This window comes from Bactrocera oleae, chromosome 5 (genome assembly GCF_042242935.1).
Source record: "Bactrocera oleae isolate idBacOlea1 chromosome 5, idBacOlea1, whole genome shotgun sequence".
NCBI lineage: Eukaryota > Metazoa > Arthropoda > Insecta > Diptera > Tephritidae > Bactrocera > Bactrocera oleae.
The window spans coordinates 66,813,265-66,838,029 of record NC_091539.1 but is presented as its reverse complement, the minus strand read 5'-3'; the positions used below and the strand labels follow the sequence as shown (position 1 = coordinate 66,838,029).

The following is a 24,765-nucleotide window of genomic DNA, read 5'->3' as shown; positions in this document are numbered from 1 at the left end:
TCATGTAAATTTACTCATATATATATCTGGCAACTCTTCGTGAAATGTATGTGTCTAAACTGTAAACAAGTTAAATACTAGCAGACAGACTTCTATATTTAATAAAGTTTTTTTGCGATATTTTCAATTTTTTTTCTTTGACAGATGGCAACTTTGTTGACATATAATGCGTCTAAATTGAAGAAGTCGCAAATATTTTACGAATTTTTTGTTGGAATCACAATTTTTAATAAGTTACTCAGTTTTATTTTTTTGGACATGTGGTAACTCTATTCCAGATTTACTTTTGAAAGATTTCAGAATATTCTCGTCTTTTATGTTACTTCTGTTTTCCTTGGTCCAAAAATGATCATTTAGTTCCACAGATATACCTATATTACCTACATACATAAGAAAACACTATATGTATCCTGAATCCACTAAAATCTTATGAAGGTTCATGCAGTCTATATAAGATTATACTTCAATGATCATTTAGGTATACATATCCACAATATTTATTAATATTTGAGTTCTTAAATCGCCACTTATTCATAAACTCAGCCAATTACAACACAAATAAATTAAATACTGTCGATGAACATCTCTTAAGCTTCGAAAGCTTCGATGCCTTTTAGTTATTTACAATTCGGTTCGGAGCTCAAAGCTATAAGTGCTTACTGCATGCATAAATAAAGCAATGATTGCACCTTTTTGATGCAGAAGTGGCAGTGAGGCGCACAAAGGAAACTGCAGCACCAGCTGCAGCAACAACAAAAACACCGCAAAGCTTCAACAGTGACACAAGTGCCACTCGAATGAAATATGAAATTTCTCAAAAACCTCGTCTGAGTGGGCAATTTAAATTGAGTTAAGCTACAGTTCAGCTAAGCCTCCATACTTACGCACATACACATGTATATTTGGACATACCATATAAACATATAGATATAAATATATAGAGGCTAACTCAGTGGCAAGCATATGAAATAGAAATCCGAAAACCTCAGTGCCTACAGATGAATTTAACTTTGCGTGTTTATTAAAAAGTAAATAGAGGAAAGGAGGCAAAAACTCACTGGCCTTGAGCGACCGCAAAACGCTCCCAAGCGAGCTAAACACACTCCTGAAACTGTAAGTGCCGTTCGCATTCGACTGCCTAATGGGTCAAGGTTACTGTCACGGTGAATTCGAGGTGGCAATAAAGAGAGATGTAATATTTTATGTATATTACATGCAGAGGTGTAAGGCGGGTTGTTGATTTAAGTGGCAGACAGTTATGAGGGAAATTAAAAACTGAGATAAATATTATGTAAGAACACACATTTTTTTTTTTAATTTCTCCTAATTTTGTATGTTTGTAAATGACTTTATAACAACTGTGCCTGAAAAGGAAATCTTGTTATAGATGATGTTCTCAATAACAGCAGAGTAGTGAGAAAATATAAGCATAAGTATTTTGCAGCAGGTACAGAGAAAGAGAGAAGCAAAAGAGGAAAAAGTTTGAAACATTTTAGGCTACCTCTCATATTTCATATGGATGAAAAGTGGTAGTTCATTGTTTACTCAAAAAGTCGCGCTTGCCAAGAAAGGAAGCAGCAAAACACATATGAACAATGGCGTAAGTGTTGAGTGAAGCAGCGAGCATCGAAAGTATCGCTGAGTGAATAAACTCAGAATCTAAAATCATTCAGGGAAGAACCATACGTGTCTTCGAAGGCTCTTAAAGACTAAATAGACAGTGGGACCGGTTTGCGGAACATTACTAGGGATACGATGTTCGAAACGCTAATTGCTTTTATTTAATTTGAGACTGTAGCTTCTTCATAGCAAGCACTAAGAAACGGAGGTTATTTGGAGCTAGAGAAACAAATATGTACACCGCTGCTTGAGCGACTAACATGATCGCTTTAAGAAATATTGCTTTCAAAAAGGTGTAACTTGATGTGATAATAGCTGTAGAACGAGCCTTTGACTCCGCATTAAAGGTTTGGCGTTTGAAACTGTAATTTTTTATATTGCAACTATAGAGTTATTGAAAAAATTTGGTTTGAATAAACATCCCCTCGGAAATAATTTTAAGCACAAAACTTTTGATATATATTTTTTTAATATTTGGGAGTATTATATCTACGCTAATAATACTCTAAACGAGGAGTCGATATTAAAACCTAAAATTGCCTATTTACTGTTAACTTTTTTACCTATTGTAGTCCCGACAACATTCTTAATAATAGACATTGAACACATGCTTTTCTTTGAAAAACTAAATTGGGTAGATGCTTGACCAAAGCTTCCCTAAAACATACAACTAATAGGGTGGTTTGATTATATGTCATTACAAGATCCTTTAGGGTGGATATAAAATCACAAAATTTTTGAAAATGAAATTAATAATCAAAAAGCATATATTATCAAATCTACGTAAATATGTACAAGTATGTAAAGCACTGATGCATGTCGCACTTAGCCAATTGAAATGCAGTGGTCGACGGTTTACCGCAATAAAATCAGCTGCCGGTTTACAAATGAAATAAATATGTTATTTTATTGACTTTGGTTGAGGTAAAATATGGAAATATTAATTTGATTAGGTAACATAATTTTATTGCGAAATTTTTTTAATGTGTTTATTTGTGCTGTTGAAACAAAAAAAACCTCGACAGTAACTGCTATTATACTCTGATGTAAATATGGCTTTTTGTATGCTACAATATTTATTACAAAGTTTTCATGAATTGCATACAAATGACATAATTTTATTTATGAATATATTTTTCTACTGTTTATGAATTAGCTAAATTTTTCCCCATTCATGTTTTCGTTTTTTCATGCTTCAAAATTTATTATCTAACATTAAGGATGCTTTTTTGTGAATTTTTTTGGCAGTTAATTTAATGCATAAGTAAAAAAATGTACATTTACAGAATTTAATGTACTTTAACAGTCATTCATTTATTTGGAAAATTTTGGATTCCTTTGTTTTCGAAAAGGGCCGCCGAAAAAAGGTGTTTGGCGGTGTTGAAGATTTGCCTGGTTAAAATTAGCTCAAATCCAAAAACGATAAAACGATAATATAAAAATTTAGTATTGTTATGAATAAATACAGTAACAGAACGAAGAACTAGTCAAACTTTTTATTTTTGACAACTTCTAAAAAAAATATTTTTTGCGACAGAATTTAAACTTCAGAGGGCTTAAAAATTCGAAGTTAATACCCAAAATATTATTCTTTCGATCAGTATCTGACAGATATATCTAAAAAGGTCGAAAATTTCAAGTCGGTCGGTCTAACCACTTCGAAGAAATGTTTCCACGTACCTCTGAAAACAAGGTTGCGAGAAAAAGGAGTTTAAAGTTTTGGGAGCCGATTACACTAAGTTAAAAAATTCTTACAATACTTATACCTATATTTCCGAATCTATTTGCCGGAATAACTGCAAAATTTCGGAATATATTTTCAAAAATATTTACATTTCTGATATAAACCAAAAAATATTTTTTTTTTGAAATACATTCATGTATATGTATGTGGATATAAGCCCTTGTCGGTTGAATGATTTCTCCTTTTTTACTTTTCAGTGAGTCAAGTAGTCTCTATTTTTGCAACCCTATGTAGCATAAAATTTGGAGAGAATTCGATCATAAAATTGCATTTTTCTTGCAAAACACCACCGAATTATTTTCAATGTAGGTTAAAACATACTATAAGGGGGAGTACATGGCGTATACGTAACATTACAGATTATAGGTAATTAGAAAAAATTCTTTCATATCTGACTGAAAATATTAAAAGTAAATGAATACAAATTTCTTTGACTATATTTATCAAAATTTTTTTTTAGTATTTTATGCTACTTTCGCACTTCACTATTAAGAAATTATTAAACTTGTTTATTTGTACAATAGTCCTAGCTCAATCAAATAGTAAGAGAAATAAATAAAATAGTAAGAGAAATAATAAATAAATAATTGCAGCAAAATATGATCATCTCACTTTATTTTTGTCATTCATATTAATGATTTAAACTATCATTGAGTTATACAGAGCGAATCGGAGACACGTGTGCCGCCATATCGTATACGCAACATTTATAGTAAATTAAAAAACAAACTAGAATCGTTGCGAATTCGAACAACTTTAAGCTCTTCCCTCATTTATCATCAAACCAAATATATAGTTGCCCTTACATGTCTCTTCTCACCACCCATAATATCTACAAGAGTCCAATGTTAATATAAAGAAAATGCTGCAAACTGCCGGACAAATCCACTGGCGATTCAATGCAAATTTTGACAAATGTGCTGTGTAATCCTACGCAAAGTTCAACACACTGCGGATGGTGGCAAACAGTGAATTTATGTAGTGCGAAATCAATAAGCAGGCAACTAAGCCGCATTTGCTTGTTTTTGCCAACCAAATCCACAGCTCATGTCAAGTCAACTGAATGCTGTCCACCGACCGCAGCTGAGCTAGACACGCCGATAAACACAGTAGGCCGTGGCAGATCGTAGGCTAAGCGTAAGGGAATTAAGTTGATTTGATTACAAGCTATGCGACAAGCTTACGCATGCATTGCGTGGATGCGGTCTTCCGTGGAAGGTATAACGCAGAGCTGTCATGGCTCGTCGATAGTGAATGTGGATTGAAGCGGCTTATTTGTGTATTTTAGCAGTTAAATTTTAAAGCGTTGCAATTCAAAAATTGTAAAATATAAAAGTCATTAAGTAATAAAGCTGCTCTTTGATTGTGATAAATTCTCAAATTATTGCTAATTTTCATAAAAAGTAATCAAAACAACGCTTCAGCAAACTTTTTGATACCCAAAAATTACCAACATCCACTTTCGAATACAAGCAGTAGTAATTAAATTTTCATCGATTCGTTATTGAGTGTCTCAACCAGCGTGTATGTGTTTGGGTCCTTTGTGGTTTCTCATCATATATACTTTTATATTGTCATTAGACCCTTACCATGCCGCACACATACATTTAAACCTTTGGTTTAGCGATTGCTTGCGTGCTTAATCGTAGTTATCTACCGTTATTCGCCTAATAAAGTGCACACACACTTGCATATATATATATATAGAGCTATACATATGTATATGAGCATAATACCAAGTTACCCGCTTTTATGTGCCTGCTTGTGCTTGACATGTGTCATTTTGTTGCTGTGTGAGCAGAAAATGCCAGAGCTTGAACCTTACAATGAAGTTCTCGCCTTGGTAGGCTTGTAACTCAGCAGAAGGGTATTGCAGCTATAATTGCTTTTCGCAAAACTACATGAACGAGTAGGCACCACTACCGCCCTTACGCTTGAAACCTGAAACACACATACACATACTCACATACGTGAGCCTTTAACAGCATTTCATGTCGAGTGTAGTTTGTGGTTTATGTTGATCACTTCACAAAGTGCTTAAACTTGTTCCGAATACATTAGACTTCAGCCACAAAGGTTTGTTAGTATGTGTGTAAATGCGTGTTTCGGCTAATATCTGCACACATATGCTGTTATGTCACTCGGTCAATTTTCTCGAAAGTTCTGAGGATTAATGCCCGTTGTTAATTTTCATACTTAATTTATTGACTGAGTTTGACAAGTGATGGCTGAATAATGGCTTTGACTTAGAGAGAAAGTAGGTGTGCATAATAAGGCTGTGGAAAATTACTTCTCCGAGATGATAGTGCTGACGAACTGCTTAAAAAGGTTATGAAAGCATTTAAGTTTTTCTAACACATAATTTGGATCTATTAAAATAAGTTTTTTAAGCTAGAAAGTATATTTAAAAAAGTAAAATTTCGAGATTCCGAAGTTATTGGCATCAGTTTCGGTATTTTGTGTGATTCTAGAACTGGGAATTTACGGGATCCCGAAAGTTTCGGTATCAGTTTCGGGATTTTATGTGTAAATTTATGTAAATCTTGTTAAAATTTAAAATAATATGATTTTAGTTTGGACGTTGCGTATTAGTTCCATGCTATATAGTGCACATACTCACATACTTGCATGTTATGGTATGTACATAAAAGACAGTAGGTTGTCATTAGAGGCAATCAAACAGTTGTGAGATACGTATCATTGAACATGTTGAAATATTATAAGCAAGCTATTCGAACCCATTAAAAAGAAGAATTAATGCTAAGATCTAATTTTTGTCTACCCTTGCATAAAAAACAATAAGGGACTAATATAAAAGTTTATAGACACGATTTAATTTTCGGAATCTCGTTTTTTAGGCAAACTTAACTTTAAATTTATTTATCCAGTAGAGAAAAAAGGATATCAAATGTAATATTTCTGTAATCGTTCAATTTTGAAAATTTGTTTTCGGGAACCCGAAAAACTTTTCGGGATTTGAGCAATATAATATTGGAAAACTAAATTGAGTTACTAAATTTAAACATTTTTATTTTTTTTTAAATAAGCCTCCCGGTATGGGTACACCGAAAACCAAGTTTCTACCTCGAACGCTGTCAAATCGGTTTCAATAAACTAAATCAGAAGTCAATACTCTTCAATTATGTGGATGCATACGTGCATATTTTGTATTTACTGTTATATTATATACACAACTGTCAGCATAACGGTGGTTTTGACATTTTAAAAGATTAAGGTAAGGACGATTATTAGCAGATAGTCAATTAAACTAAAGCTTTGAGAACCCTTGTCAAATAGCAGAGTGACAACAAATCAAAAACAATATTTTACTTTATAAACGACCTCTCAATTAATCACGAATACGGTAACGGTTGTGAAATATATCATAAATAGAAACCGTGCATTGAGAGATTACTAAAATCTGTTTCTAGTGCGACCTTTTAAAGTAATTTATTTTTATAGATATAAGGATCGAGCAGTCATACGGAATCGTTGCACTTGTAATTTTTTCCCTGAAAAATTCATCCTAGCGCAGATAAGATCTTAAATTAGAAACTTTCCTCTAACATATACACTCAATAAATTCTGAAATCAAAAAAAAATTGTGTTTTTTTATAAAAAGCGTCTGCCTACTCAAAACATCCTTTATGTCTTAATTTATACTCATCCCTTTATAATAATTTGTGCATGAGAGCAGTCAAGGTCGCCGAGATATGTAGAAGAATGCCTGCTTTCTGTCATCCACTTGTGGTCTTACTAGATATACGTGCATATAATTTTTACGCCACAATAAATACACTTTCCCTCAGCATATATTTAGGCGCACATACAAATGCGTTCCGGTGCCTGCTGCTTTTCACTTTTCATGCTGTGTAATATGCCACTTTGCGTTGTGGAATTGTGTTAAGTGCAACACTTTATGCGCTCAAGATAATTTTTCATCACTCATACGCCATGGCGGCGCAGATGTGATGTATTGTATTTGTACAGCCAGCCTATGGCAAGCGGGCGCAATATATCTACAAAATTGCTTTTGCTTACTCATTTTTAGAAAATATATGTATGTGCATATAAACTATATTGTCAGCATGTTGATAAATGAAATTCCTGTACTTTATTATCTGAGTTTTTTTGTGTTCGTTTTTTACACTCTTTGGCAGCATTCAGCTGCCTACGATCATTCACACACAGCTGCAAAGTTATCTATGAAATATTCATACGTAAAGAACTGAGTATAGTAGTAGAGACGGTGATGATTCAGCAAAAATACAAACTGGAGGCCAAAGTTCAATATCTTGATGGAAGGTTTGACAATTGAAAATATTTATGTGTGTAAATACAAATATAGAAGTATATAAGTTTTTGAAACTAACAAAAGTTTCCAATTGTTAATAAAATATTTTGTATCTATACTGGTAAATAATTTTTGATATCTTTTGAGTGGAATAGTGCTGAAAGACTCTGAATGACCTATATTACTTCTAAGTATATCTACGATTCCAGCACACCACAAGATAGCTAAAACAGCAAAGTTGTATCGTTTATAGAACTGGAAACATGGTTATAGTTGCTAATTTTATGGAACTGGAAGCATGGTCAGAAACATGATCACACCTTAGTCAGCATATAGCTGTTTATACAAGTATAAAATAACAAAAATACATGTGTTTTGATAAAAACTTCTTCAATTTCATATATATTCGCTGAAATCAAAATATCTTTCAAAAGCAATGTACATGTGACCTTAATATACTATTTATTTCAAAATTATTGCACGGGACGTCAAATTTAGATAGTAATATACGGTTTACACTATGTCAAATCGAATGTCAACAATTTGGTGAAGATTCAAATGACAATAGCTGCCAACTTCAATAGTAGTGAGATTTCTTGCTAATCTGCTTGGCCAGCGCTAATATATACTTTTTTTCACAAGGTTTGTCCGACTAGTTTATAAAATGTTTTCATAAATAATTGCGAAAATGAGATGACAACCATCTTTAGTTGCTTGACTACAAATGTCATTGTATTTGACGTAATCAAAAATATATATACTAAAGGATGTACTTGTACTATTATGGTCGACACAAATTATTTAAAAAAGAGGTATTGAAGGTTAAAATTTGACATGTGTAGATGAATATGACTTTTGGCTGCAAAAATGGCAGGAATATGGCAGTAGTTGGACAAAATACTGGCAAAAAGCCTAAATTAAATATCATCATGATAACTTTTTTCGAAACAGGTTTTGATAAAAGCTGATACTGTTCAATAAAAAAATGACAGAAAATTTTGGCTATATTTAATTTTTGCAATTGCTTGTGGCCCTTTTGGTGTAAATCTTGTCTGTGCATAAACCGTTCGAAATTATGGGTGTATACTTTAGTATTAAGTAAACTTCTATACAAATATGAGTACTCATTTATTAATTTGACCGAAATTCATGAAAATGAGTTGTGTGGGTAGAACAGAATATTTAATATGCTTTTACATCAAAATTCAGCCCTTGAAACCCTATGTTCCACCTAGGCACTATAGGAATATAAACATATATATACAACAAATCTACCCACACACACTTATGTAAAGCATTCCTAAGCATTCCTCTTCATATTTCACGCACTTTTCGCCTAGTCTGGCGCTCTGCTCCCGTACCACCGCACCTATTTATGCGAGTTTATTAATAGTTGCCGCTCTGTGTGTAGGTGCAAAAGTTCGCCCTTCCGCTTGCATCGGTTTACAACGGTTTCCTTGAATTGCTCAAAGGCCTTTTCGCGTCGCTGCTTATTTGCCTCACCAACTGCGCTTTTTATTGCATTACTTTGTCTCCCGCAACCACACTTACACCGCGCTGGCAATGCAATATTCGAAATGCGCACAGTTTTATGGAAAATTTTGCATTTTGCAATTCACATTTAGCATTTAGTGGTTTGCAAAAATATTAAACTTATTGCAGTGCATTAAAAATGTTATTGTTGTTTACTTGCTTTGCCTGTCAAAGGCAACTAGGCGCCTAGAGCGTAAAATATTTGCGTAAAGTTTTGCAAGAAACTAAAAAAATGTTATGAAAAGTATTGTTAAAGTTCGATAAAATTACTTGTATGAGTATGTGCCTTATATAAAAATTTTAAGTATAAAAATGCGTCCGATGGATGGCGCTGTGAGACAAATATTAAAAAAAAACCTCTTTTTGTGTATAATTTTTAATTTAACAAAAAAAAAAAATATTTTTAAAGTCTTATTTTCACTTAAGTACACTTTCTAATATATATAATCACCCTTTCTTTCTTTTCTCTCTCTAACTCTCTATATCTCACCCTCTCTTTTCTACAAAAATCAGATTGTGAACTAATTGCATATGAGGAGATATTTCTAGCCTATTTGAAGTAGTATGATTCGAGGATTTCGGAACTTTTTGTTGACTTTTGTCAGTTCACTTGTGTCAACATTGCAAAAATTCGTAAAAAATTATAGAAACTAATGTAACTTCAAAATTGAGTACTGTGTGTGACCTCTCTAATGAAATAAATGATTTATGTCTCTTAAATAGTATAATAGAACTATTAAAACTTTCAACTACCGCCTCAGCAATACCATCATTATAACGTTCACTATAACTCTTACTACAATACGCCCTCTCAAATTAAAAATCCCGCATTTCGTAAAATCTCCGTTAACTCAAAGTTATAAACGCATTTATACTCTCAGCGAAATTTTTAAGCAGCCAACCCACTACCAGTTGTCAAAATACACTTCTCTTGTTTATACCACACGCCTCATCCATCCAGCCATCAGTCATTCGTCATGATGACCGCCTCCATAATCATTTTCATGGTCATCAACTTCATCGCGCTGCTTGCAAAATCCTTGCCGCATACATACATATGCGAGTACTTAAATCAATTTCATGGTCTCTTTTAGTGTCCATCAAAGCGGGTTTGTTTAACAACGTCAGTTATCAGTAACCGCAATGGCACTTATAAAACCGCACGGCTGGAAGATGTGGCGCTCCGCAAGTGCGAATGCAACAAGCCACGCTCTTGTCTATATAAATATTTGCCAAGTTAAAGACATTTGCAACTAATATATACATATATGTAAGTATGTATACTCATAGTTATTTGTACGTTATATAAACTATTCGACTTATTAACGTCACACATTTTTCCGTTTCGCCTTTTTGATGCGTCCTCACGGCGTATTTACGTCAGTGCGCCTGCCTTTGCGGGGCGTGGGTCCTACTACCGACAGAGTAGACAGACAAATGGCAGCTTGTCTGATGTAGTTTTTTACATATTTGCTAGCTGATAATGGCAGTTGTGTGAAGAAAAGAGAAAAGTATTTTTCCAGAAGGCTCTCTATGGAAATTACGCTAACGAGATTGCTATTATATTAACTTCACTAAAATTAGTTATGTAGAGTATCAGCCAACTATACAATAGTATTATTTTTTATATTCCATATCATACTTTTTATTACAAGTAAAATAAACATTTCGGAAGTGACCAAAAAAGGGTCCTAACTAAGAGATTAAAAAATATTGCGCCCACAGCGCCCCCTAGTTCGTTTGCTTGTTCTTGATGACGTCCAAGAGTTCTTTGTCTGATAAGTAGAAGAGCCGAGTAGTTACCATAGTTAAAGGACGGTTACTTCGCTGTGACTCATGACGATGGCTATAGGTCTGTATCTACATATAGAAAAATGTTGTTGTCTCGTCGTACAAGGGATCAATTCTGTCTGGATGACTATGGAGCTGCATTTGTGTTCAGCTAGTGGCTCACGTTGCAAGCTCAGTCTTCCTTTGACTCAAGTCACATGGTAAAATTTTCCCTTATATTTTTTTAATTTGAAAATTCCAAAATTAAATTAAATAAATTTAAAATTTCTTTTTTTTTAATATACAAATTTTTTTAAAATTCTTTTATACTACTTTTTACTTAAAATTTTGTAAACAAAAATATTTCTTTTATATATATTTTTAGTTTTATTTCGAAATTTTTTAAAATAATAATTTTTTTCATCGCTGTGAGCACTAGTAATTTGCCTTTCTTTCGATAACATCTTACGCCCCCCCACCCACTACGTCAACTTTAATGTATGTAAGGGTATATTTACTGCCATATTTTTCCACGGCATTTTTCCGACAATTTTATGTGCCACAGTTTGCAACAAAGTCTGTGCAGTTATTTATGGTCGCCTTCTACTTTGCTGATAACTGTGTCTGTGGACGCCACCACAACCGACACACTAGTACATCCGCTTATTAACCGCAAACGTCTACATTTTTCCGCTTCGCCCTCCACAGCGCTCAAGTTGCACTTCACGCTCATTCCACCCACATTCACGCTTATCCTAGAGGCTGTAAATCAGCACCCGAGGCAGACGCGCAAAACAGAAAAAATGCTAATGCAGCAAAGGAAATTTACTTGTGCCATTAAAGGTGTCTGCTGGCAGCGAAAAGTGAGCGCATGCTCACACCGCTATAACGGTTATCTGAGTTCGATCGAAATGTCGCTGCTCTCGGGCGTGCCATGTGTCAGGCTTAGTCACGCATATCCAAACACATACTTGTATGCTATGCTATTTCCTATCTTCCTTATATTTTCACCATTTTTCTTCTTCTTTTATTTTTTCTAGCAATTTTCTTTGTTTTCTTTTATTTTATTGCTGCCTGCGGCCAACTGTTCGCCATACTGAGTCTTCTTCGGTGCTCATTCCTTGGCCATAAACTTATTTTTACAGGTAGCATAACAAGGGCAGTCTGACGGCCAGACGAAGGCAAGCGCTCAGCGCAGAGGAAGACAAAGCCGGAGCAAAAGGAAAAAAAAGGAAAAAAAAGTAAAAGAAAACAAAGTAAAGGACACCGGCATGCAGGCAATGAATGCGAATATAAAATATTATTACAAATTGTAAACAATTTAAGTGCGGCACATTAAAATGAAATGAAAAGCATGGAACCGCCTGTTCTCACATCTCCAACCCACTTGCCGTACGCTTTGGTTCGCACTGGTAGTTACTTAAGCGCCAATTTGCTTTGATTTACTTTTGAGTTAATATACCAACTGTATATACTTGTATACGTGCTTGTGGTGATTAAGCTTGAACTTTTAAGTTGTGCGGCCATTTTATTTTTACGAATGTATCATAGTTTATGTTGCGGGCAAATCGCAATGACATAAATATGAAAAAGTGGAGCATGGCCGAGATTTAATACCTTGAATTTTCTTCGGTTTGAAGATAGTAATCATAGCTCGAGGAAAAAAAAATTTACATCATTTGCTTAGTTTTCAAAGATCCTACTATCTATGTAAGACTCAACGGCATCTATTGGATACATTTTTAAGGACTGTTAAATTAGCAGTATTTTCTAAACATGTTTTATTTAAGAAGTTTATTTCAGTACCAAAAAAAAAAAACAACAACAAAGGGACACTGGCACCAACTCTCCCAACTAAAAACGACTGGTACACAAGTAGAAAATTTCCCCAGCATTTATAGAGCCAAGAAATTAAAAGAAACATCAGATAGGTAAGATATGTCAAGAGGGAAATACAAAATAAAAACGGATAAAACAAGAAAGCTTAACTTCCGTTAACTAATTGTTAACTTCGGTTTTACTAAAGCTATAATACCCTTCACAATATAGTGCTATAGTGTCGATGTGAACAATTTCTTCGGAGATTACACCATTTTCTTAGACAACAACCCATGTCAAAGCTCGTGAAGATATCTCGCCAAATGGAAAAGTGTTCCATACTTCATGCCGAGCATTCAGTATGTAAGGCAGCTACATGTTATAGTGCTCCAATATCGGAAATTCCCACAAATAAGCAGCTACTTGGCGAGAAAAGGATAGGTATGTGTAATATTTCGCTATCTCAAGAACTGAGGGGCTAGTTCGTGTATATACAGACAGACGTACGGAAAGACAGCTGAGCTCGTCATGCTGATCTCGTTATGCTGATCTTAAATTAGGTATGTTTTAATAATTTTATCAGGAATTAGTAAGTCGTCAACATACAATATATTATACAATTAATGTGTTCCCAAAAGACAAATGATTATAAGTGATATCCTCTATATTTATAAGTATTGTTGCAAGTGATATAAACATTCTGGAGAAGAGCAAAATTGGATGGTAAGTAAGAGATATATAGCTAACTCCATCCCCTCCCCACTGAACTAAATTATAGATTATGTCCAGGAGTGCTATGTTTGAAAAGTAAACGAGCCTAGCAGCCGTTATAGCTAAAGAGACCGCTCTTTTCACGTTACTTTTGAGTTCACAGCTACAACAATGTTTCTTTCACTCAATGACCAAAAAAGGAATGACTCATAACAGTAACTATAAGTCTATAAAAGGAAAGCTCTTTCTTTCTTCGTCGTACCTAGGAATTTTTTAGTATATAGTCAATTCACGTCTAGAAGGAGACCTCATCAAAAGCATATATTTAAGCCTTAGAAGATGATGGCTACTTCTTTGAAAGACTTAAGGCAATCCCTTATATCCCAAATATAAGTTCTAGTAACAATAAATTTAGTCAAATATGTTTTAGTAATCTGTATTTCCTTGTAAAAGTGTAATTGGGTTATGCTATAGTATATAACCTACAAGCAGCCTTTTCTTATTTGAAAGTATAATTTTCTTGGATATACTTTATATTAGAACATAACCCACTACCAAGGTATAGGATATGGTAATCTGGTATAGGCTCTGTTAATTTAGTTCCTGAGTATCAAATTTACTATCTTCAAACCAAGTAGAAACATTAATACAGTAATCGTATCTAATGAATATTAAAGATCAAGACAATGGTCAATATTTATTTAAAATTTTTTGATTTTTCTCATATTTTTTGAAAATATTCAACATACGATATTTGAATTCCAAAATACCACTTTTTCTTCACCTCTCCGTTAAGTGGTTATTTTGAGGATTTTCCTTCTAAATTAACCTCCGTTATATGACAGCAATCCGAAGTGTGTTATATTTAGCACAGAAAACATATACGTTTTTCTATTTGGTGGTTTAGTTGCTAAATATTTATAGAAAATTTCTTGAGACATTAATTTGTGGCATAAAAATATAATACGCCTAAATGTATGCTTCCAACTATAACATGATATATACGTATGAGTGTCTAAACCAAAAAAACTGAGTGTTGAGCTGCCAAAATTGATTTAAATACTAAACATAATAATACCCATAATATCTAATTAATAATTTTAAAGCATATTTACCGCATATTTGTAATATTTTATTAACTTGCTCAACTCTAAATAGAATTTTCAACAGTTAATAGTGGATTAATAAATAAGTGAGGTATTAAATACCATAAAACTAATTGTATTTCAATGTTTTTGCGGAGAAATAAGCAACTTTTTCTGTTGCTTAATGGAAACAAAATACAAGCTTTTTTTTGAGTTAATTATTATTGCCACATGTGTTTCATTAAAAAGTGTAGTCTTTTATACTAAAAGTTGAACGTGACACAAAAGCGAAAAAATGTTCAAACTACTTACATATTTATTGTATTTTAATTTCAAATGTATGGCAACACTGAATTATTAAGTCTTTACTGCCTATTTTACTATGCACTTTTTTGAGCGCCTTAAACTATGCTACGCAAATCAATGCCATTAAGCAATTAATTATGCCACACACAAAGTACACAAATCGCATATGTATATATATATATACCATATATATGTATTATATAACGTATATATATATATATATATATATATATATTTGTGTGTGCGTGAATATATGCCACAAATATTTAATCCATTTATACAAGCATTTGCAAATTTTACACTTACTTAAATATTATCATGAATATTAATAAATTGCTGCATACAAAAATGTTGCATGCCACACAACACGTGCAGCAATAAGCATTTTTATTACAATTTTAATTTAAATACATGCACACATACACATATATAACATAATAATTAATTATTTTCACGCGGCCACTGTGCTATTGTAATCGAGTTTAATCATTTCACACACACATACATATGCACGCGTAAAATTCTTGTAATGTGTCTGTGGGTGTATAGGAAATGAAATATAGTTGTGAAGCAACAACCGAGCGTGCTGCGAACAATTGCAGCGCAAAAAATATTTTCACAATAACTGAGTTGTTGTTGTTGTGTGTAGTATTTGCAAAAAAAAAAAACCAACAACAATATGTGCAATTTTGCTCAACGGAAATTTTCATGCAAACAACGGCGGTAACATTTCCGGCAACAATGAATTTGTCATATTAACGGGAGAGCGTGGGGTTTGCTGTCATTTTCCATCAGCGCACACACAGGCGCACAAATACTTTAGTGTAAGTGTTACAAAGCACACACACATACATACATATGCAACAGCGGCGAACGGCCATCGGAGAGACAGACAAAGGAGTGACAATGATGGCAATTTCGGCGATGATAATAGGTGGCGATTTTTCAACGACTGACAAATATGTTCTGTATATGTAAATATATATATATACCAATGTATTTGTAAGTATTTTTTATGATTTTTGTTTACACGCTGAACAGAATAGTTTTTAACTCCCAGAGGGAAACAGCGGAACTCTATAAAGTGTATATATAAATGATTAGCGCCAAGAGCTGGGTCGATTTAGCCATATCACTGCGTCTGTATATAAGTGAAGGCTGGTTTTTGAGATATCGATCTGAAATTTGGCACAGGTCCTTTTCTCACCAAGAGGCTGTTTACTTTTCGGAACCGCTTATATCGGAATACGATAAGCTATAGCTCCCATATAAACTGACTGATCAAATTCTAGTCCTTGTAGGGAAAACTATTTTATTTGCAAAGTTATCTTCACGAAATTTTGCTTGAATTATTATTCAAGCAACATTATAATCTCAGAATAAATTGTTCAGTTTGGACCACTATAGCATATAGCTGCCATACAAACTGTTCAATGAAAATGAAGATAAAGAACTTTTTATATCCTTTTATGCTACAAAAAATGCACATGTGGAGGGTATTATAGCTTCGGTACAGCCGAAGTAAACTATTTTCTTTGTTTTATGTGCTATTTTCCTTATTTTCAATCTATTGCTCTGTGCCAGCAATTTTTACGCGCTCTTTGTTGCATTTATCGCGTTATCTGTGTATGTGTGTGTATGTGCATTATTTCGACACTAAACAGCTTTTGTTATCACATGTTTTAGTTGTTATTGTTATTTTTTTTTATTTTACTGCAATTTTTTATTGTTGTTGCACAAAAAAATGTATTCTTATTATTTTTTTTGTGGTTGCCATAATTTTTACACACTACAGTATACTTCAACAGTTTTTATATATTTTTTTTGTTTTTCATTTTGTCTTGTAATTATATTTTCGGTGCACGCTCAGCACTGTTCACCATTCAACTGATAAGCCACGCACTCAGCGCCCACACAAAATCTGCTGTGCCACAACGCCAGTGTGTTGAAGCGTGTAAAATCGGTAGCGACACGACGCCCAGCTGACGTTGCAAATAATAAAAATAGATATCTATCTGCCGTTAACGCCGGCGGGTCAACGCACGTCGCGCTAACACCAAGCAAAGCAAAACACAAACAACAAAAACTAGTAATTACTTTATTTTTGTATGCCAGCAGCCGGCGATGTGGAAAATTCTGTGATAAACAGCCAATGGAACGCGGCGAAGGCGCAGCAATTGAGCTTAGATAAAAAAAAAATTTTTTTTTGTTTTTTAAATTATTTGTACATACTTGTAAGATTTTTGGTGCACTTTTAATTTTAAAACATTATATTTTTTTTTAATTTTTTTTTCTATTACACTTGCCTTTTAGCTACCACAAATCACAAATCACTGGAGAACACTTGCAAAAGCGTATGTACTAAGCGCGTAACAACAATAACAATAAATCAATTAATCACAATAAAAAGTAAGAATGTTGAAAATGAATATGCAAAAAAATTGAAAAATAAGCGCGTTAGAGTGTCAAATGTGAAGCGGCGAAATTTTGTCTCTCATGTCAACACGCGCCAAAATGTTACTTGCGACTGATAGCTTGTCGCCAGAAGACGTGAGAACAATAACAGCAGGCGCGCATTCATAAAGCTTTATGTATTTGTAGACGCGTGTGTGTTTGCATGTATACGAAAAATGTATAGATACACAGTTACACGGTTAGTCGCTGTATACGTATGTACACGAAGTCCCTCATACGCCACGGTGTCTGTGTGAATTCCATTGAAGAATTCAAAATCGAAAAGCGCGCTGCACCTCGAAACACACACAAACACATTTTATGTATACAAAAACACACATAGCTTATATACATAGTCACTTACACTGATAGCGCACTAATATATGTGAAAGCTCGTCCTTTTTCTTTACTTGCCTGCTTTTTGATTCGCGCCTCTGTATTGGTGTGTAAAATAAACAAAAATCATATGTTTTTACATTTTTTGTTACTTTATTTTTAGTCGCACGCACGCACAAATTCAACTGCTGTTGATTTTTAAGTTTGTTGTAACTAGAGCTTTCACATGAAAGCTTTTAGCGCTGCAAGCAGTTTTGCAACGGAGTAGGCAAACTCTGCAGTGAGCATGCAGTGACTGTAGGAGAGATATTCAAGTGACCATAATTAAGAACTCACCATGAAAATTCTCTCTTCAGCAGTAAAGCTCCACCCTGAGAGCTTTCCTTGCTTTCATATCTCTTTTAGTTTATAATAACTGCTTTACTACACCACCTGTTGCACGCGAAACAAATATGATAAGAAATGGTGATTAATGCGACATGCTATGAGGAAAGTATGAAGAGGTTGATTAAAGAGAGAGAGAAAGTGATAAATGAAAGCCATTACTAGAGCTTAGAAGAGCGACTTTTAAGAGCATAAGAAGTGAGTGAGTTGTTTGAGTGTGACTAGTTCGTCAACACTACTGTGGTGAAAATGTGGTTTAATTATTCTTTAGTGAAACTCTTGATTTGAATTCCGAACTAAAATCGAGATTTAACAGAAATTTAAAATTTTTTCTATATTTATTTACTTAAGCTGTAAATGAATTTAAATAAAACTTAATTAAAAACACAGCTATAACTACATATATAATATTATAATGGCGAAATCCTGCTTTAGCAGACTAACGACTCCAAGTTTATCATAAAAAGACAGACTTTCATGAAGGAAATGCCTAATTCTTACTTTTTTATTTTTCTCCTTCAAAATGTTAAAAATTATGTTTTTATGACTAATCAACGCTTTTCAGCAGTTATGCTGAAGAATAATTGTAGACCTAATATCACTGTAAAAAAATATGCAATAAATTGTGAAAGCAAATCTAACATATAATTTTTTGGTGTTATTCAAAGAGACTAAAGGTGCAATAAACCTCCACAAAGGGTTTGATTTTTTTTTTTAACGACAAAAACTCTTTGTTTATTCTTTTTCTAGTTTTAGTTTGTACATAAAGCCGACATGGAGACCAGTCAGTGAGATATTTTAATGAAGTTATTTGCCTAGAGAGGGCATCGATTTACTTGAAATTTTATAAAAATCTTCTTCATACATTATGCTACCGCACTACGAGAGGATTTAATAAAAAAATTTTTTTTTATATTTTTACAAAATTCCGAACGGCAAAAACACAGGGAAATAACGAAACATATTTTTCAGACAGCCGCTATATCGTTTATATTTTTCAAACAGCTGCCATTTTGTGAAAAAATCTTTTTCCGAAATCCTCTTGTAATGCTATAACTATATCCTTCCTCTTTAAGGATCGGGGAGTCCTGATATCCTGCACAGCAGAACACGTCACTTTTTAATCAGTCTCCACTTTGCCGGCCTGGAGTTTTTTTAATTTTTTTTTTTTAAGATTTTTACTCTTTATTTATCAATAAAAAAACATGTAAAAAATTTTAGTAAAAGGCTTGGTTGTTTTTATTTATCGGATTCAAAAAATAACCTAAAATTCGAGCTTCTAAACCAAAGTACCCCCTTAAGTCCCTGAAGTCTTATTTTCAGTAGCTTTTGAATTAATAACTAAATTTCAGAAATAATTCACCCTAAAACTTAACTAAGCGCCATTGAAGAGCATTATTTTCTAAAAACTATTTTATTTTAAATAAATTTGTTTTAAAACAAATAGTTAGCGATTGTATAACTTTCACCGTCATTACATAAAAATTCAGCTACCAGACTGGAAGAAGTTACTTTCAGAAGAGTAATCACATTAAATGGTAGATAGTATGGATAAGCAGGACAATTTCAAAACAACAGCACAAAGTGCAAACAATAATTCGATATTATAGTATTTTCAAATTTATCCGTGAGTTTTGAATGAATTTATCGAATGTTTTGATGAAATATAATATTTTTACACAGTGACCTCTGACATAAATTTTGAAGTTTCAAATTGTAAATATTTTTGGTACATTATATTTATCCGTGAGTTTTCCTTAATCTTAAGAGTGTTATCACAGTTACCTCATTTATATGAGATAATATTGATTTAAAAAATTGCATTAATGTAATGTCTTCACATACAAAACATTACATTAATGCAAATATTTATAATTTGAAACTTCAAAATTTATGTCAGAGGTCACTGTTAAAAGAAAAATATTATATTTCACCAAAACATTCGATAAATATATTCTTAATGTGCACTTAAAGCACACATCTAAGACTAGCAAGAAGAACTACATTCACGATATGTTATTTTGAGTCACATTAGCTTCTACGACTTTGCAATAAATAACTGCAAAATTAGCATATTTTTTCTAAATTTTGGTTCTTTGTTTTTTTTCCTCTTCGCTTGATGATCGTTCAAGCTAAGAAATCGTTCATATCTTTGTTTTTTTTGAATAATTTGCTTAATATATAAAATAAATATATTGCGTGAGAATTTAATATACATAAATATTTTTTATTTTAATTTAATATAGATAAGCCATATATTTGTTATGCTTTAAACACATTCGATATGTGGAAAATGCCATAACTGAAATTTATCAGAATATGCAACGTAAAGTGCGCTGACTCTTTCGGCACTTTCTCCGTATTACAATCTCAAACGCCGAGACGAAAATTCACAATAAGTGTAAAAACATGCTTGTTTCAAAAAGCAGAATTAAAAGTCAATGACTAAAGTAGTGAAGCATGTCAAGCACTTACCTCGATCGTGATGTGATGGCCGCGCGAGCGAAAGTTGTCGTCGTTCGAGCGCAGATTCTTCGAATCAATTTGCACATTTGTCTGCATTTTGGCGTCGTTTATTCACAGGATGAAGGCTGAGCAAATTCACACGCGAACTTTGAGACAATATTTACTAATAAATGTTGTTGTTGTTTAGTAATGTCTAAGTGCTTCACTTGTTGTAATATTTCTATATGTTTTTATTTTGCTGTTTATTTGTTTATATGCCTTTAGGTTTGCATTTTTGGGTTTTGCTTACACGTTTGCCTTGATTGCTTAACTAGCTAAATAACGGTTTAGTCGACAGTCAACAGCCGACAACAATTGCCTACCAATGGCGCTAAAATGCTCACCAGCTGTTTCTCGGCGCGGAAGGACCGCCTACTTAAGCTGCCACAAGTGTTTCGCTTCGATAAATATTTGCCTGAACAAACACACATGCATACTTTCCATACATATGTGTATAAGTATATGTGTCTCTGTGTGTGTGCGTATCTATAATAGCAGCTCATATGCCACTCGGATTGCTTTTCACACTACTCAAACCGGTCGGCGCAACTTTTTCGTGGGTCTATTTATGACGACGACAAAAAATCATAAACGAAATACCAGGAAATAACGGTGTTTATTGCTGTCTCTTATTGTATTGTATTTGCCTTGATTGTTGCTTGAAGTGTGCACTAACCACAGCTAAGCGCAATCTATGCGACCCCGACTGTTGCGCACTGGATGCCAAGTGAGTTCACCACACGCACACTCACAAACAAATATTTGTACTTTAATATGTGGTTATCCTTTTGACGTTTAGTATGCGCAGCCCGCTTTGACAGGGATAGATAATGCGATGCCAAGGAACGCGACCAACTTCCACAGAAATATGCGAAAAATATTTCTGCTTATTATGACAAACGGAATTTTGTTGTTGTTGTTGTCGTCGTCGCTGTTTTTGCTATTGTTGTTGCTGTTGCTGTAATAGAGAAAAAGAGTGAAACGGAAAAGGCAATAAAAGTTATTTGTCTGCCAACTAAATAAGCAAAGTGGTATATATACTATTTACATATACCTATATATGTACATACATATACACGTGCATATATAATATTCTCTATTGAGTTCAGGAAAGTAATAAACTGAGCAGCATTGAACAAGGATTTGCGATGTGTGAGTAAAATTGGCGTCGCGAGTGGCTTTGGAAGCGGGCACACCCCCTCAGGCATAAAGAGTTATGCTCTTCTTTGTCGCATTTGTGCACACTGGTATTAAAAATCAAAAATTTTTGACATAAAATATATATTTTTTTTTGGCAAAAGTTATGCATTTTGGCATTCGTTTGTTTTCGGCGCAAGTCCATGCCGTATCTCGGAAAATAGATAAACTTTATCGCTCTTGAGAAAACTGTAATGTGAAGGATCGTATAACTAAGAAAAATATTATTCTAAATATCATTAGAAGAAATAAGTACACACTAGTTTCGAGTGCAGCCGATTATTAGCCACTTTGATATCTCCTAAAAATCATAAGGTGGCGAAATATATCCAGCTGCCCAAAAAACATTTTATTAAGGAATTATTATCAGAAAAAACAAATCCACGTCGATGCGTTCAGATATTTCAGGAAATTTTCGAATTTTTGTATAAAGGCAGCTGAGTTAAAGAACTTTATGCCTTTTATTTGCTCAATGAAATACTTCAATAGCCGAGCTCAGCAAGCAAGCAAATTTGGTATGAGTGGAATATGTGCGGCACATGTCGACTATAAGCATTCAGAAGGAATGACATAAGAAATCTAGCAAGCGAGCTAACAGAACACTGTCTAATGCGCAGGCATGGCAGCAGACTGGGAACACCACACAATGACTATTGTATTGAGTTGTCAGGAGATAAAAGAAGAGGAGACTATAAAACATCTTCCAAACGAATGCAAAGCTTTGTATAGGAAAATAATCACAACTAACGGTCGGAGGTTCCTTGACGATGTTTTAAAGGTTGCACAGATAAAGCTCTTTCTTCTGATAATCTTCAACATATGCACCGGGTGGTTCAGTGAGGACTTGATAGAGCGACGTAATTTTAGTCGCGGTGGTATCACAATGGGCCTCCTACAGGCCTAGGTGCGTCGTCATATAACCACACTACCTACCCACCTATTTTTCATCTATATCAAATTTCATCAAGATAACTCAACTGTTACTTAAATTTTATTTAAAAATTATGATTTAAAAATTCTCTGCTTTCTATATTTTTGCCTTTTGTCTCCTAATCAATAAAATATATGCAAAACAACAATAAAGTTATATAGAATTCATTAAAAATGAGCATGTAATAACCTCAATCAAAATGTATAAGCGCGTGATATTCTGTACATGTCTTATTATGCCAGTTTATGCGAATTATACCAGTGCATGTTCGATTCGCTGTATATAAACATATACAGATTTCATGAGCAATAATTTTGTTTTTTCAGTTCTATTTAAAGTGGCGAACGTGCCTGGTAGATTTACATATTTTTAAAGGAGTTGCCACCTGAACAAAAATTTTTTTAATTAAAAACAAAAATTACAAATATATATGAAGGCATTTAAAAAATATTTTTAAATTATTTAATATTATAAAGAAATATAAAAAAGTTTTTAAAAGAGTTGCCACCTAACCAAAAAAATTAATTTTAACTAAATATGAAAACTACAAATATATATGAGGACATTAAAGAAATATCTTAAAATTGTTTCATATTTAATAAATAATAATTTTGAATTTAAAATATAAATTATATGTAAACGTATGTATATGTGCGCACTCGTACACTTTTCTTTAATCATTAAATAAAATCAAAAACCAGTCCCATTTAAGTTCAAAACTTTAAATTTATGTGATTTTCTTTGTAATTAGTAAAAAAAAAAACTGTTTAGAAAACATCGTCAACATTTATCAATATATCATCATTCATAGCACAAGTTAATTGAGCTTAAAGTAACGTAGTGGTAAATTAAGAATTAATTCAAGGGTTACAAAACATGAAATTTTTTCTATCTAAGAAATGTTTAATGCAATGATGCTAATTTTAAAGAAGGTTTCCTCAGTACATTATGGGTGACAGGTGGCGCAAACTGTTGGGTGGGCTCCTCTAAGGATAATGATAATTAATTAAAAAGGTTAAAGTCTGTATATTTGCGATTAAAATAACATATTTTCGATTTCTCTTAACACCTTTATTATTTAGCTCACATATTTCAGTCTTAAACCCACTGTCTCCACGATTATTGCTCCAAGTGCGCACCCGCAGATCTTTTTCCTCCATACCAAATCTAACCATCTCCATTGCTCAACTCATTACAATGCATACATATATATATATATTTATAACGGTACACACACTTCACCGCAAATAGTTGTGCACTACTTTCGCTTTCGTTCACTCGTTCTCACAATTTTTGTCATGCCACTGCTGTTTGGTATTATTCAGTGCTTTTGGTGCGATTGAATGCCTTGTGGCATACGATTCCAGCAACGCACATGTTCAACGCCTAATAGTATGCAATAAATATTTAACTTTTCCATTTAGCATTTCAAGCATTCCAGCGCTTAGCGCACTTTTATATGCTATTGGAACGAAGCACGAGCAAAAGGAGAGCGAGCGGAAGATCCCAAAGGCGTTTGTATTTTTCACTAAATGCAAATGGGGCTTATCTTTGTAGTGGCGCAAATGTGTGGCGGCGTTAAATAGCACAAGATTTGCACGAAAGTGTGTACGCGTAATCAGACCATCTCGGAAATATTGCCAGTCGAGTATTAAAGCCAAGAAATACCATTCAATTAAGCGAAAAGGATAAGCGATCAATGGCAATGAGCCCTAAAGTTTTAAGTGATTTCAATAAATATGCAATTGGAAATGAATGATGATCATTATAGGGGCTTATATTTTATCAGAATCACTTTAAGATGGCATAGTGATAATGCTAGCAGTTTTCGGTCTGATTTGCTACACTAAACAGAAATTTTACTGATGTGGAGTAGCACATAAAAATTTTGCAATCATAGTCATTATTTGTCGCATATATCAATCTTTAAGGATGAATAAGCTATCCAGTGAAACAGATCAGATGAAAAATCCACTCATGTCTACCAGTTCCACCATAATAGTGTCATTTTTAACTATTTAGGTTATAATATTTTATTCAAAAGTGGCAGCATCTTAAATATATTTACTGACGACTT

General features: G+C 33.4%; 1 protein-coding gene across 1 annotated transcript in view; it reads right to left on the bottom strand.

Annotated features, from left to right (window-relative positions):
- Positions 1-24,765, bottom strand: part of LOC106624506 (inactive dipeptidyl peptidase 10) — a 241,150-nt gene that overhangs the window by 168,276 nt on the left and 48,109 nt on the right. Inside the window, exon 2 of the mRNA XM_036368603.2 lies at positions 20,531-21,518. Within this exon, the coding sequence (XP_036224496.2) occupies positions 20,531-20,617 (87 nt within the window). The 5' untranslated portion in view covers positions 20,618-21,518. The remainder of the gene's footprint in view (positions 1-20,530; positions 21,519-24,765) is intronic.